This window comes from Zosterops lateralis (assembly GCF_965231275.1).
Source record: "Zosterops lateralis genome assembly, chromosome: 3".
NCBI classification, from domain to species: domain Eukaryota; kingdom Metazoa; phylum Chordata; class Aves; order Passeriformes; family Zosteropidae; genus Zosterops; species Zosterops lateralis.
This window is the reverse complement of record NC_139764.1, coordinates 98,454,335-98,480,601: the sequence shown is the minus strand read 5'-3', so window position 1 is coordinate 98,480,601 and position 26,267 is coordinate 98,454,335. Positions and strand designations below refer to the sequence as shown.

The following is a 26,267-nucleotide window of genomic DNA, read 5'->3' as shown; positions in this document are numbered from 1 at the left end:
ACAAGCAAAGTTGAAATACAGGATGAAAAATTACAACAAAGTCCAAGAGATACAAAATAAATGGTCTCACCCATTCAGTTTCCAAAACAAGACTATTTTTACCACTTCAATTTGAAAAGCAACCATATTGCAATATAAACTACAATTTTCATTTCAAATAAAATAATTTTGTCATACAGGTCGTGGTATAAATAAGTACCAAAGACTTGTATTTATTTTCTGCCAGTCAATAAGGGTAAACAATCAGAGCACTCTGTGTCCATGCAGCAGTACTGAACTGGCTGGCTAGGAAGCAACTCACTCTTCCTCTCCTCCATCGAGCAGTAAGCCAGGCTGAGTCTGGGTGAAACAGCCTCCATTTTATTTCACCCTACTGCTTGTCAATGCTCACAGTAAAGCATGTCTCTCCTATCACTCAAGTCCTCAATGAAGAATTCATCTTTTCCTTTTGGAAATGCTGGAAAGGTGTTCCCTTCTATACATCCTGCTCTGAATGATAAAGGGGAAGAGGGCAGAAGGAGTGAAATGTGCTCAGATATTTTCATCAATTTATCCATAACACCTGTGTATTCATTCAAAAACATTTCCATTTAATTTGTAGGTAATCACTTTCAAAATAAAAATACTTAATATGAATTCTTAGACTCGAAACAGTATATTGTGGATGTGGTTAACTGGACTTCAGTGTAGCCTTTGACACTGTTTCCCACAGAATTCTCTTGGAGAAATTGTTCACTTGACAAAAAAACTGCCTGAAAAGCCTGCAGAGGATGGTAGTGAATGGAAATGCTCCAGCTGGTGCCTGGTCACTAGTGGTATTCCTCAGGCTCACCGCTGGGGCCAGCCCTGATTAATATCTCTATGAATCACCTGGAAAAGGGGATTGAGTGCCTTCCCAGTAAGTCTTCAGATGACACTAAGCTGGAGGGGGAATGTGGATGTGCTGGAGGGTAGGAAGACACTGCAGAGGGATCTGGACAGGCTGGATCGACAGGGGAAGGCCAATGGTATGAAGCTGAATAAGGCCAAGTGTCAGGCCCCGCACTTGGATCTCAACAACCTCAGGCAGCGCTAAAGGCAGCGGACAGAGTGGCTGGAAAGCTGCCTGTGAGAAAAGAGCCTGGAGGTCCTGGTCAGAAGCCAGCTGAACATGAGCCAGCATGTGCCCAGGTGGCCAAGAAGACCAATGGTATCCTGGCCTGCATCAGTAATAATGTGGTTAACAGGACCAGAGCAGTGACCTGACCCCTGGACTCTGCACCAGTGAGGCCACACCTCAAGTGCTGTGCTCAGTTCTGGGCCCCTCAAAGACATTGAGGTACTGGAGCAAGTCCAGAGAAGAGCAACAGAACTGGAGAAGGGTCTGGAGCACAAATCTGATGAGAAGTGCCTGAGGGAGCTGGGATTCTTTAGGTTGTCGAAAATGAGGCTCAGGGGGGACCTTATAACTCTTTACAACTAGCAGAAAGGAGGTTTTAGCAATAGAATTTCAGTTTCCTGTCACAGGTAACAAGCAATAGGACAAAAAGGAACTGCCTCAAGTTACACCAGGAGAAGTTTTGATTGGATATTAGAAAAAAAACTCTTCTGGAAAGCTTTGTCAAGCATTGGAATAGGCTGCTGAGGGGAGTGGTTGAGTTGCTATCCCTCCAGGCATTTAGATGTGTAGATGTAACACTGTGGGGGGGGACATGGTTTAGATGTGGATGTGGCAGTGTTAGATTTATGGTTGAACTTCATCATCTTAAAGGTATTTTCAAACTTAAATAATTGTATTATTCTATTCTATGACTCTAAGCAAGCCTGTTTAGCACTTTCATTCTGTATTCCTATCCACAAGCTGTGACCTCCACTTTGTCTTATGTACTTGCATTAAAAGGAAACAAGGCAGAATATCTAGGAGCTACAAATATCAGTGGTCTACTGAGTCAAGTTACAGCTCTGAAGAAGTAAATTGAGAAATGGTTGAAGAATTTTGAGATAAAATTGTTTCATATTGTGTAAAATATGAGTTTACCAAACTGGAAATAATATCACTTAAACAAATAGTTGTGCAGACATCTTAACAGACGAGTGTATTTGACTTTGTTCATTTTTCCACTGACTTCAAATAGTTCAGAAAGAAATCAATGATAGTTATTTCTAGATATGAGTGCTTGCATTTCTTCCCAGTAATGTATTGTTAATGCCTGGATCTTAAAATACCATAAGCACAAACAACTTGTTCTCTTCACTCAGTTGTGCAAAAGACACCTCATGCCCAGTTTTTAAAAGGAGAATGGCAAAGGAGGAGAGGTAATCAGCCTTCCCAGAAATAGCTCATTAGTTTCCATTAAACCTTTACATTTCATAGCATTAGCACAACACTTGTTAAAGAAGACTTCTGAAGATAATAGGCATTTACAGGCCTCAAAACTAGACAACTCTTGTTTTAAAAAATTAGTATGTTTTTCTTTTCAGGAAAATCAGGTTTATTTCCAGAATACAGACATATTCAGCTAAAAAGTGAATAAAATGCTTCAGTAAGTTTATGTTTCTATTTCCTGTGTAAAATTGATACCAAGACTTTACCTCGGAATCTACCACAACAGGAAGGATCAAACTGAAGCATGTGGGTGATATCTGGCTCAGCGCCTTGCTGAATGAGATCTGTCTGCTGGGAGAATGAGCAGTTTTTATGACATGTGTACTCCTTCCCCATATGGTCCCGTGGCACGCCTGCCATTAGTGTTTAAGTACACGGGGGAAAGCAAAGCCTCGGAACAAGGGGAGCCCAGTGTGAAGCAGCTCTCCCGAAGGACACAGAGCGATCCTGCTGCGCTGCTGTGGTGGCTGGCAGCATCTCCCAGCTCTGATGTGGGAAACAACAACTGAACTGAGGTCCCCTGAGAAATGCACTGCTTTAAGGCTTTAAAAACATCTTAATAGCTCCAACTGAGTCATGTTAATGACTGATGGTGAGAAAAGATAAATTATTCATGAATGTCACCTCAGGATAGTCCCAATTTTTGACTGAGGTAGGTTTGCATGAAGCTATAGGTTATTTGCTCCTCATACTACCTCATTCAAGAGCAGCCCGGGGATACAAAGAAATAGGGATCCAGCTTCCCTCAGTTACTTCAGCTAAGATGATCCTGAGGAAAATAGTCTTAGAAGATAAGTGGCTACAGGGCAAAGCAGGTGCATAGTAATCAACGATGATGGATGGTGATCCAAGAGAATGGATCTTAACATCTCTCTCCCAAACAAGAACTAAATACACAGGAATTTTTAAACACATTCAGTTACATGTAGAGGTTGAAGCAGCAGCTCAAAAATTGTTATGTGAATAAAGCAAAGCAGATACCCTTTTTAAATTAACTTTATTCCTTTTCAAATAGGTCACACTTGGTCATCTCAAAGGTGCAAGTAAGAGAGATGAGGCAGTGTGACAAATAAGCTTAAAAGACAGCAATCAATATGAAAACTGTCACTTCCCAACAGACTACAAAAATACCACTTCATTATCTGGCATGTAGCTTCACAGGTCTGTACCTGTGACAAGGAAATGCAGATGAACAATATGATGTTAAGCATATGATACAGAGGTATGTGCAGAAAAAGAGCAGCCTAGCACCCTTGAATAGTTTGTTAACCCAAAGGGAAAAGTAAAAGCAAAAAAGAAGAAAAAACCAGGAATAATTTCAAAAATAATTATTCACATATGTGAAGAAATATCACTGGAAAAGACAGCTCACTAAGCACACATTTAGAATTGGTTTTAGGCACAATCCAAACAAGGAGTTATCAAAAATAACAGATTGAAGAAGGCTGAGCAAACCTCTGGCTATCAGCACCTACGTCCACCATTCTACTCCGACAATACAAGCTATAGGTGAGACTGAGGTTACCTCTCCCAGTTCCTTTGTCCTTTTTATTAAAGCAGAGAGCATGAAGATACCACAACAAAACCCCCAAAATTTGCAATTAAGAATGCTTGAGGTAACTCTGCATCCACCCACTGCTACAGATGACCAAAACACACAGCTATAAGGAAGTTTAGATGCTTTCAAGACAACCACAGAATGAAAAGTTATTTTCTTAAGAAACCTCAGCAACACGTATAATAACAACCCAGAAAAATCTCACTGTTTCCCTATGTCCAAAAATTAGTATGAGAATATAGTTGACCTGAACAGATTCAAGCTCAAATTAATATTCTCATCCTAAATTGAAAATCACATCATTAAATTTCCCATCTCTGGTTTTTAAAGACAAATGCTCCATAATGACAGCTTGTAACATCTCAATTTATCTGGGAACTGATCTTGTGCACAAGAGGTCTGACAAATCTCACAGTCCTACTGCAGGGATGGAGGTCTCATGGAAGTTCCAAGACTGAATTTAACTCAACAAAACCATGGAAAACATGGTCTGCTTCTTGGTATAAGCAACACAGCTTGCACTGAAAAACAACACTCCTTGACTGCCAACTTTATTAATGAAAAGTAATTTCTGCTGTCGTAGAGCAGCCTACAAAAAAGGCAAAAAAAGAGCAGCCCATTGTTTTAAAAAATTTTCTTATACAGACAATTCCCACACTCCCGATCCTGAGCCTCATGCTCAGGTGATCCTTTGGTCTTGATCAAAGTCAAGGAGTCCAACAGGCTGAACTAAGAGCTTAAAACTTTGAAATATTGATGTGAAGCTTTCATCTAACCACTTAAAAAAAAATAAAAATAGAGCACTCAGTAATTATACCAGCCCTCCACTTAGAAATGCCAAAAAAAAAGGATCTGAAAGAATTTCCTGATGAATATGGGCTACCTTCGACTTTTGCATGTTGATTAACCTGACACGTAAATGGCCTAGAAATCAGCATTGTCAAGGAGGTCTGCTTCATTTGTTAAAAAAAATCTTGCAGAAAGTACAGGTAACTGCAAGTGGAAAAAGGAAACCCGTTTCAGATCAAAACCCAAGTGTCTTACTTGAACACAGACATAAAACAGGTTTTCTAAAGGATTGCCAGTTGAAAGAAAAAGAAAAAAAAATCTCATTATATCATACAAGCAGCAATGGATTCAGTCCCACAGACAGAAAACACATCATCAGCATCACATTTTCAGGTCTTGAATGACACAGCACACAGAACAACATTTCCAACATGTCCGTAAGTTCAAATGAAAATCCCAAAATATACAAAGACATTTTCTAAGGGGATTTCTTACTTCTCAAGTAATTAATTAAATTAAATAACAACTGAAAATATTTCTGGTATATCTGACTCTGAAATGCCAGGTCCAAACAAATCGATGATCAAATACAAATTTTTACATCACTTCAACACACTCATGCTAGTGAATATTAGAACAGAAATCCTAAAAGCACTCAAGGTCTTGGTTCAGTAGTAAACTTGCTCTTGGTGTATGTCCCAGCAATGCACAAATTTATTTTAAATTCTCCACATAAACTTTGTGGGGTGTCAGTATGAATAGTCACACACAAGTAAACAAGCTTTCAGATCCAGCAATCGAGCAGTGCTAGACAACAGCAGACTAAAATATAGGACTATTCTTTAAGGCCTGTCCTCAGAGATCAACTACTGCCACAGGCAATGATTAGAAATCTTCATTACTTTAATAGTCAATAATTGGTATGGCACCAAATGAGACTGCTCACCGGGGTCAGGAACATAAACACTGGAGCCACCACAATCTTCTATGGATTTAGAGTGACAGACCAGAGGTTTATCTCAGTATTTCAGAATGTCTTTTCATGAAAATCCAGCTACAGCTAGGCAGTTTCAAACAGCAAAGCCACATAGGTCTTCCTTACAATTTGATGCTAGAAAGCAACAACTAGACCATTCTCATTGTTATTCACAAAAGGAATAATGAAATTTAGCTAACTGGTTGTTTTTGTGGGTAAACCAGCTACAGGAATAATTTCTGAAGACTTCAGACAGACTAACTAAGTGGCCACCAGAGAATCATTAAAACTTTATGCAATTAAAAAAAATACACAAATGATGCTAGATTTTCAGCCAGTCTAGTTGGCTGTGGATCTGCAAATTATTTATGTTAAAGAGTGTCATCACAGGTGATTCTTCTGAACCTGTATCATCAGAGATGGTCTGATACAAGGCAGCATTATTTCAGAAGAACAAAGATACTGGACATGTGACACAAAACTGATACTCATAAGACAGGTAATACTGTAATGTGGAATAAAACTCACTACAGAATTCTACTTAGGAGACTGTCAGCTGTACTGATACTATTGACCTGGCCAACCCTAGAAACAACTGTCCCTGATATATGGCACTGAACCACTTCAGATTTACTAGGAGCCAGAATCAATTGTGTTTGATTTTAGGTGTTGAGCTTTGTTGACTCATGCAATTTATTTAGTTGAATATAAAATTTATAAACTTATTTTATAGCTGTTTATACAGTGTATCTGGTAACTTCAAATAAGTGGCTTATGTTTAGTTGAGTTAAATCCACAACATAAGACATAACTTAAAAGCCTCAGACAGGTGTACATCCACTTCCAGTACATGCTGCAGCTGCTGAACATCCAACCTCAGCATTAAGTAACAACATCTACAGATTTCAGTTACATTTCCCTCTTAAATAAAAGTTTAAAAGATACATACACTTTTGTTTCATAGTCCTTCCAAGCTTTATCAAAGGGTTTTTTCAGGTCCTGTCAAGAAAAGAGAAAAAATAACAGCCAGCTATTTACATGAAAAATACTGTGGCTCTAACAATGAAGACACAACTTGGCCACTTGCAGTGCCTACTAGAATAAGGGACTTCACTCTTTCTTGAACATAAGGGATGTGCAAAAGCAATCTTGCACATAGGAAAACCAATCTTGTAAAGAGAATTAATACACTCATGCATCTCTAGGATCCTTTTTACTATGATTTTTACAGCTCAATTTTACTCCTTAAAAGGTATAACAACATGTCTTCCCAAGACCACACTATGCAATTAATGAAAGTAACTACTTCTCATCATTCTACCTCTGGCTCTACTGGAAAGAAGTCCCTGTCCTGAGGCTGCAGTGTAGCTTTGGCTAAGAACTCGATTCATCACACTGAAGTTTAAAAAAATCAATTTTCCACTGACTTAATGGGAACAGTATAGACCTTATGGCTCAGCATAACTAATTTCCTGAGAATTCTGAATTACTTATATTCCAAATTTCTTTATCTTCTTTCCTCTAAATAAGGTAATTTGGATAAATGATCTTAACTAGTTGTAAAGTTATTTCACTGATGTCTAAAAATGCAAGAACTGAAATTTTGATAATGTTCAAGAGAACAGACAACTACAAAAAAAATGGTAACTGTCAGACACTTAAAAAAATTTTTGCAGCTACAGCTTAGGAACTAATTCTTACATGTTAGTTAGTTACTGAGATAACTATTAAATTAACTGAAGCAGTATGATTATATTCTCAAGGCAGTGGGGAAACACTGTATTGTAATAAATGTATTTATTCTGACACGGAGAAGAACATATGTGAAATGTGGTAAGCAAACAACACAAAGATAATAAGTCTAGCTTACTAAATAATCTATTTATTCTCCAGTCATTTACAGAAACCATATTTAGTCTATGTACATATTTTTCTCCTTCCTTCCATGTCCTAGAACAATAGCTGCCAGTCACTTCCTGTTTGCTCACTAGTAAACAAAGCATAAGCCAAGCAAGTTTGCTCGCCATAGGCTCTGAAATTTATCACAAGCATATCATCATTTGAGTCCTAAGTTGCCATTATTTCAAAAAGGAAATGTCCTTGGGGCATAAACAAACAGATTTCAGCTTCTTTAAGAAAAAGCCTATATGCTCATACAGGATAATGTGTGTTTCTTAATAGTTCCAGATAAGTTCAGAATGCTAAATGCTAGAATGCTAATAATCCTTTAAAATATAGTACTACCCTTTACTCAACTAAGTAAATATCTAAATCCTACACCTCCTTCCCTGCTTATCTTCTGTATCCCAGGCCTGCTTTTAAAACTTCTCAAATGTTTTGTACACATAGTCAAGAATATGTGGTATATGAATTCACAAACAGCAGGGATGACTTGAATCACACACACCCCCCCAAGAAAAAACCCACACACAAAACAACAACAACAACAACAACAACAACAACAACAACAACAACAACAACAAAAAAAAAAAAAAAAAAAAAAAACAACCCAAACACCCCCCAGAAAATAACCCTCCAAAGTCTTGTTTATTGGGCTAATACATTACTTGAGTATCCTATGCTTTCCAACGCATAAGATTAATACACTTGTTACATGTATCTATGGTACCAACAACAATCCCTTCTATAAACAGGAAGACATACCCCTTTTACTCCTTTCAGGTCTCCCTTCAGCAAACTGTCCAATGGAAAAGTGATTATGTTGTTCATATTCTGAATCTGTAACAAGAAAATTACACCAAATCAGCTAATACATTTAGACACAGAATACAAACTGTCTTAATACACACATTTCAGAAAGTTTCACCAGGAAATCTTACATATTATTTTCCTATCCCTGCCTTATGAAGATGTTTATCAGCACAGCCAGTAATCAAAGATGAAAGCAACAAGAGTTAATTAAAGTCACTCTGGAAACACTATAACCCAAGCCAGCAGGAAACCTCCAGAATTAGTGCTGATTATAAATATCTTATCCAACAGTTTCTGCAAAATAAGACCACTAATTTTTACATTGCCTTATTTCCCCATTTAAATTATACAAAAACAATTATGCAATTTTTTAGCACTGATGATTTTAAGTTCATGAGCATATTTTATATTAACCTTGTTTCCTTTCCAGCCTCTTCAGATCTATTCCAAAAAACATATCTGCTACTCTCCCAATACATGGCATCTAATTCTGACAGAAGTTATAAATACAAAGGATGCTGGCCTGTAAAATAGCCACCATTCCAGTATTTTCCATTTGTTTTTAAAAAGCAATACATCCACCTTATTTATCTCATGCAAACTTTGAAATAAGAATTTTATGAGGTCTTCAGTGTGTAAGTAATTAAACAGAAAGTAAGTACTTCAAGACAATAAAAATTACTTCGAATGAAGACAGTGGTAAAATAGTCATGGTTTTTGGTAAGTACCTGTATGGTAATATTTTAATAAGGAAAAAGAATGAAGAAAGACTGTAGGAATAAAACAGCTGGGAAAAGACTGTATGTCCACTCCTTTATGATTCAGGAAAACATTCAAGGTATGGACCACAATGTCTAGGCAGAGAGTTTAAAGTATAACTTTATATACTATATATAGTATATATATACTATATATACTTTATATACACTGTGTATTCAGAAGGATTGGTTGCTCTGAGGAGCAAAACCCAGAATAATTTAGAGTAACATGACGAGAAAAAAAAAATCAAAATAACTTTTTCAGCAGTTCACCGAAAATTGCCTGTGGATGAGTTATTTCTTTTTTTGGTATTTTATGATGTTAAAATGTGATTTTTTTCAAGAAGCTCTGAAATCCCTACAAGAAGATGGTTTTCAAATATTCAAATTACAGAAAGAACTTTGCATCATGTAGGAACAAATGCTTTTATTTCTTCAGGAATAATGTCAGGGATCCAAGTCCCCTTTAGTGTAACCCATACAGAGATGCAAGAATACTAAAATTATGGATGCTTCAGTCTCTCCAGAATTGAAAAATACAAATATTATCACCCTGTAGTTACATAGTGGCCTCACTAGAACAGACTCTCTGATACATAACAGCTGTTGTTAAAACAAACAAGCAAAGCCCCACTGTCCCCACCTTTCCTCCTCAAAGAAACTGCTCTACTGCATCTGCTTGAGATTTCAGTCACCAGTTAAAGTGAAACTTCATCAATTTTAAAGGTTACACAAATTGTCTCTGCATGGGAAAGCTAAAAAATATGGAAAATCTGGTCTTTCACACTCTTAACACAAATCACGTTTCCCTTCCTCTACCCTACTTTTTCTCCTCCCCAACAAGCTGCAGGACCCAACCACAGCCCTTCAGTTTAAACTGCATGTCACCTACATAAAAAAACTTCCAAAACTTCTGGAAGTTACAAGTGCACATCCAGAATGGTTATTCAGCTGGAAGACAGAAGAGGTCTCTTTCAAGATATCATCCCATGCAAAGTTTTCTACTTTGTTATTCTATTTTATAAGTATGATGTAGTCAAATGTCTAACTTAAGGAACAATACTTTCATAGCCTCCATTTAATTATTCTTCAAATTCAGTAGACAGGAATAAAGAACAAAGCATTTCTCAACAGCAGACTCAAGACAACTGATTTTTCGGTAAGTCATTAAAAAAACCCCATCCAAAGTATTATCCCAAACATAATCATGTGTAAACATCAGACTCCAAAATAGTTATGGATATTTGCAAGAATTGCACACCATGAGGCCTGGAGTCCAAAGCAACTTAAAAAAAAAAACAACAAACAAACCAAAACAAACCACCACAACAAAACTCTACATTCTTTTTAAAAGTTCAGAATGTTTGCTTATTCAAATTAATTCCTTCTCTGTGCTATCACCTATACATTACTATCAGTCTATTGTATTCCCTATGCTCCTATTCTATTTGTAACAAAAGTAATCATACATAATGCATGAACCTGTCATTATTAACCTAGTTAGATGAATCATACTCCCTCATATTTGTAAGTCAGCAAGCAATATACAGATGAAAGATCTTACATGTTTTTCCCCTCTTTCTTGAGAAGTGTAAGCTGAACTATCTAAAAATATAGACCCATATTTGGCATGCAGAGAAGCACTAATATGCTGCAGCTCCTACTCTGTGTGCAGAGTACAAGGAGCTAGAACATATGCAATGGCCTCTACATTTTGACTACTTTATGTTTTAAAATACGCTTTAAAAAAAATACACAAAGGTGCAAGAAAGCTTCACAGAAATTCAAGTCATCCCATCTCAGAGAAACACTAGCAAATTCCACATGTTAAAAAAAAAAAGAAAGGAAAAAAATAGTTGACCTCGTTTCCACTTCCAACATTGCTCCTTTGGCACTTGCAGTTTTCCTCTGACAGTTTCCAACAAGATGACAGGGTAAAAAATTAAAACTTCCTAAGTTGGAGAAGGCTCAGGGAAGAAGAAATGGCAGGGGAGAGAACATATAAACAAAACACATAGCTGTCAGAAGTGCTAGTAGAGGCAACAAGCAAGCCAGCATTTGTAAAGGGGAAAGATGTTCAAGTGCTTTAAGGGCCTATGGTTAAACATTTAAATTCACTGTTTGCTCGCCTTCCTGATTACTTTAAAGTAAAGCTCTTTTCCATAAGAGCTTTGGATACTGGTGCCCACAGTACTTCTGTAGGTTTTGTTTGCTAAATCCAAGCAAAAAGGAAAATAAAAGGCCTTTTCAGAATACTTCAGAAGTTAAATACTTTTCTTAACATGCAGAACCTGAAACTTTTCCAGTTTAAACTAAAATTCAGGTAGTTGAGCAGTATGACATGTCTCCTCCTGCCATTACTAAACTTTAGATGCAGTCCCTGTACTTGGCTGTGGGCTTCTCAACCATCACTGAGCTTGGGTGTGGGCAGGTGATGGCAGTAGTGCCTGCTGACAGATCATTGTTTAAGTTATTTTCTTTTTTTTTATGGCAAGTGCTACTGGATTTAATAGTTCCCAATAATTTTTCTAGTCACATGAACATTAGTAGGACAAGGCCAATCAACACAGCAGGTAGAAGTGGAAATGAGAACGTCCACTACAGAGGAGACATTGTTTGTCTGAACTTTAAGGCTTAGCATCTACTCCCAAGACTTCAGAGAAAGGTGTAACAAAGACTGGTGGCACAACTTTCCTCTTGGCACTGTGCCTTCCCCTCACACACAAGGACACGAGGCTGCCCTTCCTCTGTCCTCACCCCCTTTCCCCTGCAGCACACGCGTGGCTGAGCTGGGACACCACCCACCACCCACCATGCCACAGGGAAAACGACTCCAGCAGAACAGGAGCTGAGCACCACTAAGTGTCCACATGGAGCTGCCAGCACAGCTGTCAGAAAAATGCCTTCACATAAGACACCAAGTGTTGCTACCATGGACTACTCAGAATCAGCCCCATTATTTGCACCAATACACCAACTACAAACTGGGAAGTTCTCGATTAGGAAGTATTCCACAGGAAATCTGAAAAGCATAAAATGAAGAGTTGCAAAAGCAAAGGAAGGAAGAGACTTGCCGTTATTCTAGTCCTTCTTCCTTGCCAGTGGAGAATTCCAGAGTGCACATTTTCTAACCTAGGTTGAAAGACCTAAGTGGCAGGCTTCTATCACTTTCTCTGGGAAATTTTCACCTAATATTTTCAGAGTAAGATCCCTTTTATATGCAATTTATTATTTTCCTCCTCCACAATCAGAGTTCTGTGAAGCAAACCATACATTTGAAATTCTTCTAAACTTTCCTCATAAACCTACCTATTGAAGCCCTAATCTTGTTTTATTACTGTCCTCTGAATTTCCTCCAGTTGGATCAATACCTTTTGGCAAAAAAATAAAGGTTTGATTCCAGGAGCTGAAGCCATGCTGCTAAGGAGGAATTACTACATCTTGGTTTATATGTCTACAAGCATAAATCAAATAGTATTATTTATTTTTTAACTCTCACTGTTAGCCAAGTTTTCCCCAAGTGTACTGGTGAAAAACAGAAAGCTCACAACTTAAACCATTAAGCTCCATATATAATACTACAATCTCAAATACGTATACCTGTAGAGTTTTTTCATGGACTTAGGTCCTTTAAAAAATATGTAATTTAAAATGTGGCTTAAGTCCTTAAACAAAAATATGTTTGTGAAGGTTCAGGTATCAAACATTGTTTTTTAAAACCTTGGTCTAAACCAAGAAAGAAAATTCTGGGCATAAGTTTTTCAAGTTCATTATATAATACAGAAAAGATAATTCCTTCAGTTTCGCTGTTAGCTTTTACAGTTAAGCAAATTTTCTTTGTTCTTACATTTAAAAAAGTAAGTAAAGCAAGAGCATATGGTCAGAAAAATATCATTGCTGTTCTTCCATTTTTTCTGGCTAAAAATCCAAGGATTATTAATAGAAATTAGGATCTCTTACTCCCAGCTACCTTCCACAGAGTGGAAATACCAGATCTACTCCCCTCAATCCAGCTCGTTCCATTAGCTTTAAATTTATATAAATGAAAAAGAAAGGACAAGAGCGTGTATAACAACAACAAATACAAAAAATGGTATTTTGTTAAATAGCTACATCATCTTCACAGACCAATTCCCTTTTCAAGGAGTGTTGAGAAAGATGCACATCTAGAGTTTATTTCTTCTCAGTGTAGCAATTTAATATGATTTAAAGGAGAAAATATTTAAAGCGGAAACATATCGCAATGAGCCCTTCCTTGGCCTAGCATTGTTCATATTAAGGCTCACACCTTTTGCCTACTTAAGAAGACAGAGTAATTAACACTACAAGCAAGTGCCATACTGACCTAACCTACACCTAGGAGCTCCTCCTATTCCAGTGGGTGGTCCAATTCCATTAGGAATTAGTAACAAGGTTGCTATCACCAAGCAATATTGTGCTTGCCAGAAAATGTAGTATATTACCTCTGAAAATGGCCTCTAGTATTTTCAAATCTTTCACTACCAAAAAGACAAACTGATTGCTCAACCTTCTCAAAAAATGAAAGTTGAAGAAAAAATTTTAAGTTGATATCAGAGCTTTGGCAAGAGAAAATAATTGCACAGTATATATCACAAAATGATTCAAATAATGCAAACTGGGTAGAATGGCTAAAATGAGTGGTGACAAGGATATCGTACACAGAAAATATCAATTCATATCTTGAAGATGCATTTATAAATCACTTCAAAAGCAAAGAAAAACTACAAAAGGTTGGAGTGGGGTGTTTTTGAATTTTATGCATTATTTGAAAGTGCACATATAAAAGCAGCACACTTATAAAAAGTTATAAGCAAACTTATAAAAACCTCAAGACCTAAACTTTCACTAGAATAGTATACAGGTTTTAGGATTAAAACAAAAAACATTTCAGCTGTTATTGAAATACTTTAAAACACTGATGCCTTGATAAGGCCATAAAAACTTCAAAGTCTTTTGGGAAACTTTTAAAATTATTAGGGAAAACAAGCACCTGAAACTCCAGTTAAAGCAGAACAATTTTATAATGGCTTTCCTCTACTTTACTAAGGACAAATTTGAGGAAAATCTTTGTGCAGAAGCACTTTGGAGCTACAGCTCTAAATGCCATCCAGGCCAAGAGCTGACAGAACACATCAGCTTCTAGAAACAAAAGTAAAATATATGACAAAGCAAAACTTGACAGTAGCCCTACAGCTTTGCCAGTGTTAATAGCTTTGGCATCTGTTCCAGTCTGAACATGTCCTCTCACTTCCTTGCACATTCCCCATCCACTTCAGTTAAATCTTCTGTGGAAATTCAGCCCCCTGTGAAACTCCAGAAATAGGTCTATTTAAAGAGTACCTTTCAGAATGTTTTTTCCACAGCAGCAGGTTGCATGGCCCTGGCTACATTTTTGATGAAAATATTTACAACCAAAACATGTGGAGTGCTGCAAGGAAACACCAGAGGAGAGGCAGGTTCTCAATGTCAATATGTTGAAAGCATTCAAGAGTTGGATACGTCACCTCATTGTGAGAATGCACATATGGCTGTGACTAACAAAATACACCCCAAATTATTGCCAATTATTGTACAGAACTTTTTATACTGGTCAATACCTTTTTAACCATTTAGGAAGCTAAGCCTCAAACACTGAATTTATGAACAGATTTTCAAAATGACCACTTACTAAAAGTTTACTCTAGTGGTATTAACTTCTAATAGGCAAAGCTATATAAAGCTATAATTTTTCATTATTCTAGATTTCTTTTTCATAAATATGGCATTTGCAAGCAATAATGAAGTTCCCATCTTTTTTTCAAATGTATTTCTTTCTGGAGGAAACTATTTTCTTATTGAGAGACCAAATTCAAGGACCATTAGGTCTCCTTTGCTAGTCAGAAAACAACTAAAAGCTTCAAATCACAACAATATGAGGCACATTAGGAAGGAACAGAACTTTATGGAGACCTGCTCTTCACCAGAGAGTATTAAGGACAGAAGGTGCCTAATGCCATTGAAATATTAAAAAAAAAAAAAAAATTACATTCATGCCTATGCAAAATTACTCTGCCCTTCAAAAACAGAGAAAATAAGAACCACAAACTGAGAAAAACTACAGACTTTGCTACTCTCTTATGACATGTCCTGTTCTTATACACACAAACTGAAGCAAAAGGCCATAGCTGCTACTAAAAAAAAAAAAAAAAAAAAAAAAAAAAAAAAAAAAACACCAGTTCAGAGCAAAAAGAGCTACAAATACTTCTTGGAGAAGACACATAAAACACTCAAGTAGATAACAAAAGGTAACAAAAACATGCATTCCAACTTCCCATAGATATTTATTTTGGTGTTTTTCCTTTCCAAAGTGTGGAAGAAAAGCTTTTCTTGTCAGAAACACTTTCCAAATATAGTAGTTTCTGGTTTTAAGAGAAAAAATAGCTAAGACTTCTGGTAAAAAAGCAACACCTTCTACCTTTCAGAAGTACTCTTGAAATGTAATACATTAAAAGATTTTTCTGGGGAGGGGGTGTAGCTTTTAGTGGATTGCTTTTTAAAACCACCTAAACATCACATTTCCCAGATCCATTTGCCTAATGAATTCATCATACTGGAATTAATATATGATAGAGAGGGGGGTTTAGTCAACAGAAGGTATCAATTAGAAGACCCATTCCATTTTCCTTTCCATAGGAGCTGCCTGCCTCTGTATGAGAGACTTGGGATAACTGACTCACACTGAATTAGGATGTCTTTTCTGATACAGAATCTCAGATAATATTTGTACATCCAGAGAAGTTCAAATCTATATAATCAATACAGAATACATCTCATTGTTGATAAATACATTTGTGGCTGTATTCATCAATATCATGATTGGTCAAAAAGAGAGGACAGCATCAGAGAGTGAATGGAACTGCCCTAAATCCCATCAGCTGGAAACATTCCCCAAAGAAGTGATTATGACCAGCTGGCTGCAAACTACAGACATTTGGTCTAGACTCACAAAAGCATTTGATGTGTCTCCATGCCATTGATTTCAGCAGACAGACTTTTAAATGCTCCTGGGAATCTGGGTCATTTCCCCTTCCTAGCTCCTGGTATAAGAGTTCTGTGAATTCAAGTAAATTCGGTACTCAAGATATGGAAAAGCTCTAGCTCGTAGGATGTAATCAGAATCTGACCTTTTTGTACCCTCTGATTAATGTGAAATTAAGGCTGAAAATTCCCCATTTATAATTAAAAATTCCATTCTTCCGTTTGGCTCCATCTCATTTGGCTCACCAAAGAGGCTTTTAAGACTTACTGGCTTCAGCTGTAGGATTGGTCCCCAATGGAGGCTACTGTTGTTTTAGAATTTTGCTTTATTTTGTTTCCCCGACTTACTTCCCTGAGAAGCAAAAACGCTCTCTTCCAGAGCAACTAAAATCTCTCTTTACAAATACAAATGGAAAGTGGGAAAAGGTAAAACATCAAGATCACACAATAAATCAAGTTGGGTTTTGCTGGTTTCACAATTTTAAAGCAAATTGAGATGTGTATTTTATAATGCATGTTTTGGCAACTTTATTGTGGGAAGGTCTTAGGTGTAAGAAGTGTTGGAAAAGGTGTTTGTTCTGTCTTTGTTTTGTGGTGGTTTCTTTGGTTTGGGTAGAGTTTTGACTTCTGCAAGGGGAAAGCCTAGGACATGAGATATTTTCATAAGCTGAGAATTTTTTAAGAACAGTGGTTGCTAGAACACAAATTATCTTCAATATGAAGAGATGTTATAATTCCAAAATACAGCCTTTGGCTTTAAAATTCCATGTTTTTCTTAAGCAATTCTTACCAAATTTTTGAAGAGTGCAGTTAATTCCTTTGTAAACACAGAAAATTTTAAAAACGCTGTTCCCAAATCTGGGTCATCCCTGCAAACACAGTTGCCACCAAACTTCTCCAGTGCTTGTGTATACTGTTCTTCATTTTCCACGTGAGCTTCAAAAAGAGCAAAACATGAAGATATCATCAGTAGATAAAAGGTTATTGAAATCACAATTGAGGGTTAAAAAAAAACAAAAAACAAAACAACTTTCCAGAGTTATTGCTAAAATGTTTACTTGATACAAAAGCCAGTCATTATTTACACATAACACTGATATGCCAGAAGTATGACACATCTCACTAATTCGGGTTTGCACGTACCTATCCATGTGTTGTACAAATGACAATGTGCCAAGACAAGACAAACATCTGACACTCTAGAAAGACCCACAATATTTCTGCACTATAGCAGAGACCTCATAACAACTCCCAACTCCTATAATGAACTTTCAGATTTTAAAGTCTTTTATTAACACTTTGTTATTTTAACTGTGTGCTATTACTGTGTGCTGTTTTACTGTGTGCTGAAAAAGAGACAGAGGAACTAAAGTGTGCTGGCAGAGTCTTGGATCTCTAAAACAGAAGGCAACAGATCAAATGCTCTTGGGTCATCCCAGGGAAAAGGACTATAAGCCACATTACAGGGGAGGGCAAAACCATATCCACGTTAGTTCTCTGATTCAGGGCAGCAGTGAGGATCTGAAGCAAATCCAAGCAATCTACATTTACCACAGGCCAGTTCAGTTCTGAGAGCAGTTCTGGTTCATGACAACCAAATTCCCTTCTGAGAAAACAAAACCAGAAGCTCTGCCCTAAAAGTCATCCAGTGGTCCTGTGGAGAACAAATCACATCATCCACACCAGGACAATTCATCCAGCATACACCTAAATCAATGTTCAGAAAGCTCTGAGTTGCACATGTTGGGGGGTTATTCAGCCCAGGGCATGAGAGGAAACCTAGGCATAAAATAAATTCCCCTGATTCAAATATAAAGGAAATCTGAGAGGCTTCAGTCTTAACTACTCTGCCCAAGTGATTTACCCCTAGGTCACCAGGTTAATTGCCTATATAGACAGGCATAAAAAGTCCCTTTGTCAAAAGTCAATTTGATCTGTGGAATAAAACAGAAAGTTTTTCTGAATCCAAGTTTAGTGACCATGTCAAGCTTGAGCATGTAGACAAAGCACATCAAGTTGGCACCTGACAAAGTTAACATTGCCTATTTCTTATTCTAGCTGTAGACAATTTCTAAAGCTTCAAAGGAAGTCAGGGAAAAAAAAACAAAACTCCACAACCTAGAAAACAAACTATGCATTAATAAGGACAAAGACTGTCTCAGTCATTACATGAGACTAGCATAAACCCCGAAGATTATTTAGAGAGGATTAATCTGTTCAAACAAGCAATGATTCAGTTTCATTTCAAGCCCATTTGTACACATCAACACATTAATATCCAAAGGATTTTTGATATTATGTCCTTTCCCAAATTTCAGTGAATTAGTTATACAACCCATTCAATAAACCTATCATGCTCCAGACTAAAAACAAGCCTGTCTGTTCATGTGTCCTCTCTGGACAGCCATTCAAGAACTTTGTTTCTCAAATAGCAACAAATTTTCTCTAATTTCCAATATATGAAACTAAAACCTTCTGCCAAAGTGGTGTAACACAATGTAATTAAAGACTAACTTAATGTACATGAAGAATGGAAATTACACAAACAATATTAATCTACAAGTCTTTAATTTGAGCACTTGAATTTGCAGCCTCTAGTTTGCAGATAGCTATTAAATTTAAAAAGCGAGTACTATCACTGAAAGTTATTTATTTTCCTCAGCATCAGCAGCGAGGGCTGAGCACTTACCAAAATTTTTGCTGTAGGATGAAGTAAGGATGTTCAGCTAATTCTATTGTGTGACATATGTACACCTGAACAAGCTCTCAGTGAACTGGCACAGGCAGAAAACATGAGGATGTGGCAGGTCACAGCTCCTTTAGATCTCACATCTACCCAGTATAAGGTGAATTATTTCCACACTGCTTTCTGCATTCTTGCTGCTTCCTGCATCCAGCTTAGCTTACGTGAACCCAGGTGAGAGAAAAGGTCAGGCATATAAATCATCATTCCTACAGCAAAAAGAGCAAGCTGCCCCTGCAAGGTGAAAAGGCTGCTACCATTAAGTGTTATGGTCAGATGTGCAACCAGTAGCTGGGCCATGCTGACTTTTTACCTTAGGAAACAAGCACAGCACCCATTCCACCTGGCATACCCAGGAGTCTTCTGCTCCCCAGCATCCCAGGGACTGTTCTTCTGGATTCTGAGACATTCCCCAGAATGCTGATGGTAGTTTATTGCAGTGCTATTAACTGAGCTGGTAGTCCCCACATGCTTCTGAAGAACACAAAATTTTACTTTTCTCATGGAACCCTCCAAAATACTCTTCCTGTCCTATGGTGTTTTCCTGACAAATTTTAAAAGTTTCTCTACAAACAAAAGGTATGAAATCTATCAAAAAAAATAAACTTGATCCAGTTGTGAGGGTTTAGAGGCCTTCTTTAAGTAAGAACCCAAGCTATGTACAAATTAGGAGTCATTATGTAATCCATAGTAACGGGTTGTTAACTCTCACATTAAGAAAGAAAGACAAAACATGTATATTAACTATTTAGGGAACCTATACAAAAATCCAGTCACTGTACTCTTCTGAATGTAGGACTATGGGGTTTGTTTTGCCAAAAGAAACTCCAGGGGCTGACAAGTGGCTTGGTTAGTGATGTTTCTGCTGGTGGAAGATAAATGCTTCCAAACTTTTCTTGTCAAGATTGGGTGGGCAGCACAAATCTAAAACACGGGCAAGGCATGGACTTTATGCAAAGACTCTTGCTACAATGTTCTAACAGGTACCCTGATTATGAGGCATAGTCTAGCACTCTAGAATACAATTTTAAAAAAACTCAACAGCCAAAAAAACTCAGCCAAGCAACAAAAAGAAGAGAAGAAAGGATGCCAAATCAATGAAATAGCTCCTGATGAATCTTAGACTGGACCCTCCACAATCCAAAGATAACAGCTTTATTACATTAGACAAGGAACTTCCTTTCAATTAGCTGAGATGAGTTATACCACAACAGCAGTTCTTGTTCTAACCTTGTCTGAACATGGCCACAAGTTCTGTCAGATATTGGTGGCTCTCCAAGGTTGACAAGCTTATCTATTTTGCATTTAATATAGGTTTTGTTAGCTCTAATTGCTATGAACTGCACAGTGATAACAAAAGCCAACCAAATGCCATTTCTTATCCACATAAACAAATGCTGTTTCTTATTCACAAAAGGCTGATCCACAAAAACAGAAGCTTCAGTTATTTTTTCAAAGAAGATACACAACTCTCAAGAGATTGGCACACATTTAAAAATGCATACAGCAATAGTTTTTTTGTATTTTATGCAGCATTATAAGAAAAATATCTGATTTTTAACATCATGACAATAAAAAGTTGCAGCTCATCAGCTCCCTCTTGTCATGAAGTTCTCAACAGAGTAAGTGGAAGCCACCAGGAGACTGAGGTTTCATAAAGCAGTAGAGCCAATGTAGCTCCTTATTGCTGCCAAAGGGGGGTAATTTCAATCCCACACCCTCATCTTTTGAAGATACACATGGCCCTACCACTTCAGGTTGTCTAATCCCAATTAATTGATCTCACTGCATATGCAGCTTTTACAAGCTTAAAAACCCATCTAAGGGATCTGCCAAGCAGAAGGCATGACAGAAGGAGCAGGGAGCCTGCACCCAGTGGAAAGAGGAGAGCACAGCTTCACATCTTGGTACCAGCATGGCAGCAAGAGAGGTTTAGCTGCCCCACAACATCTCATCCTTACTGAGATCATGATCAAACAGCTAGTTCAGGATTGCCATTTAATATGCACACACTTCTCTTCTCAGAGTTACCAGTATAACTCTTTCTGATTCAGTATGACATCTGACTGCCTAAATCCTCCAATTTCACCAATATAAACTAACAGGAATTATGTACTTACCCAGACCAGATAAGTTTATGGCTTTGACAGATTTCTTCATTTTATAAAGAACAGTTCGGTCAACATCCAGAGCCTAAAAAAAAAGAGAAAAACGTAATAGTGGATTGTCCTTTGGCAAATTTCTGCCCTGGAAATCTGCTGTTACATAGTTAACTCTATTATAAGTTGCAACTTGTACATAGTTAACTTTACTGTTACATAGTTAACTTTATTTCCATAATTAATAAATTACTTGCCATTTGCTTCCACCCCCATCCATACAACCTATTCTGTCCCCTTCCCCAAAAAATCACCTCCCCCATCTTTGGCTGGTGACCAGCACCACGTAAACTCAGCAGGAAACAATTTACACAGTATCATCTTTCCGTGCTAAATTATTAAAGAAGCTTAAAACAGTTTTCACCCATCGTATGTTCTGACATTGCTGGAGAAACGAGCAATATCCCTTCCTCAGGCAGAATATTGAAAATGGAATTTAATTTCAGCTTTCCTGGATAATTTAGTTAATTGCATTCTCAACTACATGAACTTTCTAACTGCTGTGCTGAGCAAAATAAATTGCATATCTCTCAAATATCTTTCACACAGTTTAACATTAGGCTAAGCTTTCCCCAACACTATATAAAATTCAAGTTAAAATCTTGCCCAGAATGCTCAAGCACTTATAATCAATTTGTTTCAAAGAAAGAAGTAAAAGCAGGCAACCATTTTGCTTACTGAAGTGAAATATGAGAAGACTAAAAATGTAGAATTGTTCCAGAAGGGAGAAGCAGAATTATGATTATGCAAATTAATAACAAAAAAAGTTGTGAAACTTGAAGAAAATATAGTTTCCAGAGATGGTGGTGTCTTTAGACCCCACTGAAGAACTGTATTATGCCAAGAGCTGTTTAGCATAATACATGATAAAGCAAAGCAAACCCACAAAATTAATTCCAGTTGTCATTCAAAACATTTCAATGAATTGCAGCAGTTAAACAACTGACCTACCATTGTTTTAGTGTTAATCATTTGTGTAAGAGACACAAAGAGGAAAAGTCAGCCCCTAGGAGTCTATCCAATTATTTTAACATAGTGAATGCAAAAAGAAATATTAAGCCCCCCTGATTCAGGGAGTATTCTTAAACTGAACCTATTTAGACCCCAATAGCTGAACAAAATCTTCACATCATTCCATGGAAACCAACCAATTTAGACAATGCCTTAACATTAATGGTTACAGCATTGTGGTACTGCTATACCAAATGGAGGTTTTACCTCCCATCTTTAGAGTTCACATCTGAAACATATTAGCAGGAGAAGTGCAGAGACCTTTTCACCTGGAATTCTGAGGTACAGAGGAAGGGGAAAATAAAACAATCCAAGCAAGCCCATAAAAGCCATGCCAGATCTGTTCACCCTCTTCAGCAATTTGAATTCCATCTACTAAAAAAGTCTGTATCTAGTGTGATCTCCAAGGTTACATTAGTCACCTGTTTGGATGGGAGTACATGAAGTGAATTCCTCCATTGTATATTTGGTGATTTCTAAAAATAACCCCAGAAAAGCACCCTCAGATCAGCTGACTACAGAGGAATCATTTCATTGATGACTGCATCAAAGGGCAATCACCTTCTTGGAGTCCAAGTGGAAGGAATGTTCCCAAATACAAGCAATGCAGGCAACAGTCCAAAGAGAAGGCTGACAGCCAGAGACTTCAAACTTACAAATTCAATTCTCAGCTAAGTCTTAGAATTGTGCATGCCGCTGAGAAAATAGTAAATCTCTGCACCTTAGTTTGGGGGAGATAATTCTTAAGGAAGAGAAATGTTGGAAGGATAAATGCATGGTAACTATATTACCATGGTCAGGGATCCAGACAGGTCTATGGATTCATAGAATCCTCTGGCCCAAGACTGCCTCGGTCAGAAAGCACAAACTCTCAGTAAGGAAAAAACCCTCAAATCCTCTTCCTCAACTTAAGTAATCATTTTGGTTTGAAACTACTCTCAACCAACTTCCACTTCCACCAGGATCAGACAGCAGAGGAACAAACCCACAAGGCACAGCATAACCAGAGTCTAAAAGAAATGGCAGCTAATGCCCCCAATACACCAGTGACAACTCAAGCATCACCCCATTTCAGACAGCTGGTTCACAGAAAAATTCAAAACAAAGGATAACAGGGAAAATATCCCACTGACAATATTAAGGACAACACAACAAGCAGAACCTAAAACCTTAATTGTACAGGTCAGGCTTTTTTGGGTCCTCTCTTCATCCCCTGCCTGTCTTTTCAGCTGTGTCAGTGAAAGCTGTACCTGACCCTTAACACACTGTGACCAGAAACTGGGGGGAAAAAAGCAGTTCTGGAAAGCTCTCCACACAGGAAACAAAGGATAACAAATATCTAGCTATTTGAAGAGGGACTTGGATATATTTATGAAATACCATTACTATGTTTCCAACTGTAGTAAGAAAACTACACTTACTCTTGCAGGTTTTGTCTTTTCCTCCCTCCCTCGGTGCACTCTTGTCATAGTGTGTGCCTACAACCAATGAGCAAAATACTGAAAAGCTTTGCATCTTTAATTCTGTATTTCAGTCTTGCTTACAGACCAAAAACATAGAGAGGAGGACTTTGCCTTTGTTTAATTGCATGGCATTGGTGTTTATTCACATCTAGTGTTTCAAAGGAGTCATTTCAGTATAAAACTTGAAAATGTCAGCTCCTTGTCTCTACTGTTGTTCTTCATATTTCCTTGTCCTTTTCTTTGTCTACATATTACCACTGGGAAAACAGTTTTAAATCCAGCTGTAGCTTCATTATAGTTCACATTTCTAAGCTTGTCTTTGTTTAATATATATATCCATACTATAATGCACACAAATGCATCAAAATGCACTCTAATTCAACTTCTTGGTGCCTTTTCAGTAGTTCCAGAAGCAAGGAATTTTAAAATGGCTTTAAATGTTGCATATACTTGCATTTCTCTTTACTCGCTTAAAATACCCAGTAAAATCCTGAACAAGAAAAAAACTGACCATATATTTCATATATGGTGGGATCATTTTGTCCTCTCCTGTAGTGTTTCTAGTTTTGTCTCAAAAAACTCTATTGTAAGACTGCTTATTTTAGCATTTGTTTCAACTGAGTCTACAAGGCCATATCCATAATTTTCATAGTCCCACTCAGCTTCTCATGATGAGCACTCAAACTTCTCTATTGTTAAAAACAGTAAATATAGCTTTGACTTAAGGGGAGAAAAAAACTTCTCTACAGTACATAAAAAGTCACATTATTGTGGAAGTGGTGTTATGCACATCAACTGAAACAGAAACTTGAAAGTCACCTTCTTGCGTGTGTCCTTGTCAGTGCAATCTTTTTTCCAAATACAGTATTTATGTCTTCTGTTCATTTACAATTGTGTAATTTCTGATGGCAATCTGATGAAAACATTTTTAAGGCAAATTACTTTATAGTCAGAAGTATACTAGGGAGGGGAACATGCATATCAAAATCAAATGTAGATTTTTAAAGGAACACAAGACAGAGGACTCAAGCTACCAGTGATAAGTAGCGAAGCTTTTTTTCCACATGTAGGAACAAGGTCCAGTTTCACTTGCCAAAGGCCAACTTCCATTTTCACTGCTTCAAAGGTTTCTACTTTGAACAGTAAAATGTGTCAACTAATTCAAACCAAATCCGTCTTACCAGGAAGAAATCAGTCTGAGATTACTGAAACACCCTGAAATGTTATTCTACATCCTACTCTTTATGCCTCAATCTAATTAATAATAATAATAATAATATTTCTGTTTCAGTCTGTTTCACACTGCCTAGAAAGATGTAAGCCCACTAGGGTATACAATTTTTAAACATTTGGTTGTACTGCTTCCCCCCCAAAAAAAACTAGAAAAAAAAAAGATTAGCATAAATCCCCAACTCTATATTGTCTAAAAAGATCTGTGCAGTATAGATGGTTGGCACAAAAGATGAATGTTTTATTTGCTCTTTCCAAGGGAGTGAGGAGAAACAAACTGTTCTATTATTAGCATATTTAACTGAGGGAGGAAAAAAGCAGGAAGACAGAAACTCAGAAACTGAACATCCCAGAGATGATTTTGGCACCTTTTACAGAGCCAAAGGGTACGGGGAAAACCAGGGCAGTAGCAGCATAAGTGGAGAGTCCCCAGGCTCAAGTAGCTCATTAAGCACCTTTTGTGCCAACTTACAGCAGAACTCTGGGTCTTTATCTCTACACAAGTGTCCTCACACTAGTGTCTTTTTTCTGTGTGGCCCAGAAAATAATTAATTCTCTGTGAAGGAATAGAAAAGCAGCCATAGTGGATCAGATCAACACTGCATTTAACCTGATATCCTCCATCAGGAGCAGCCAACAGCAGATGTTCGGGGCAGCGAGCAAGGAAAAGCATGTACACATCCTTCCCCAGGATAATCTCCCAGTTTCCAGTAATGAGTTGAAAAACAAAAGACTGAGATACTCTCAACCATAAACACTACAGGGCCCAACAGGCTATTCTTGAGAGAAACAAGAAGCCCAAATTTTCTCATTCCAGACAAGGGAAAGAAAAAAACTAACCCTGCCAGCATACCATGGGAAGTAGTGACAGAGGAAGAGGATGGAGTCAGCCATCACCTTCACTTTATTTTGTATTTAAAACAGTTTAACATCTCTAACACATTCCTTCCTTCTTACCCACAGCAGCTTCCTTTTGCAAAGTGTAAAAGTAACTGTTTCACATTTTCAGCTATTTGGATGGGGTTTTGCTGAAAGTATTCATACAACTGGATCTGAATTCAAGGAAAGTCTCAAGGTTACCATTTTGTAAAATAAAGAGTCCATTGGAACAACAACAACAAGTGCTTGGAAGTATTGTTAAAGCAGTAACAAAATTTTGGGTAATAAATCCTCGTGTCATTTGAAAAATTATCCTGGAGCCAGGAACTTGTGTTCTTCCCTACACTGAACATCTATCTGACAAATATACAAAAAAATACTAACACACTGATATTTGATCTACTATACACAGTTATCTTAACATTATCCCTTTAAAATAAAATCAGATCTCATGCTTGCTTTTAGCAATTTGCTTTAAAAACATCGGGCTACTCAACAGTCCTAAATCCTGCACTTCATCCATTCCAGTACTTCAGATAACTCCAGAGGCTGCTGCAGACACTGAACACATATAGGAAAATCCTTC

General features: G+C 37.3%; 1 protein-coding gene across 3 annotated transcripts in view; it reads right to left on the bottom strand.

Moving 5' to 3' along the window:
• ASAP2 (ArfGAP with SH3 domain, ankyrin repeat and PH domain 2) overlaps positions 1 to 26,267 on the bottom strand; it is an 82,705-nt gene that overhangs the window by 42,957 nt on the left and 13,481 nt on the right. For all 3 annotated transcript variants that reach the window (XM_083857756.1, XM_083857757.1, XM_083857758.1), the window contains exons 2-5: positions 21,060 to 21,132; positions 16,987 to 17,132; positions 8,353 to 8,427; positions 6,638 to 6,687 (exon numbers count right to left, since the gene is read on the bottom strand). In XM_083857756.1, coding sequence (XP_083713882.1) covers positions 6,638 to 6,687; positions 8,353 to 8,427; positions 16,987 to 17,132; positions 21,060 to 21,132 — 344 coding nt within the window. The remainder of the gene's footprint in view (positions 1 to 6,637; positions 6,688 to 8,352; positions 8,428 to 16,986; positions 17,133 to 21,059; positions 21,133 to 26,267) is intronic.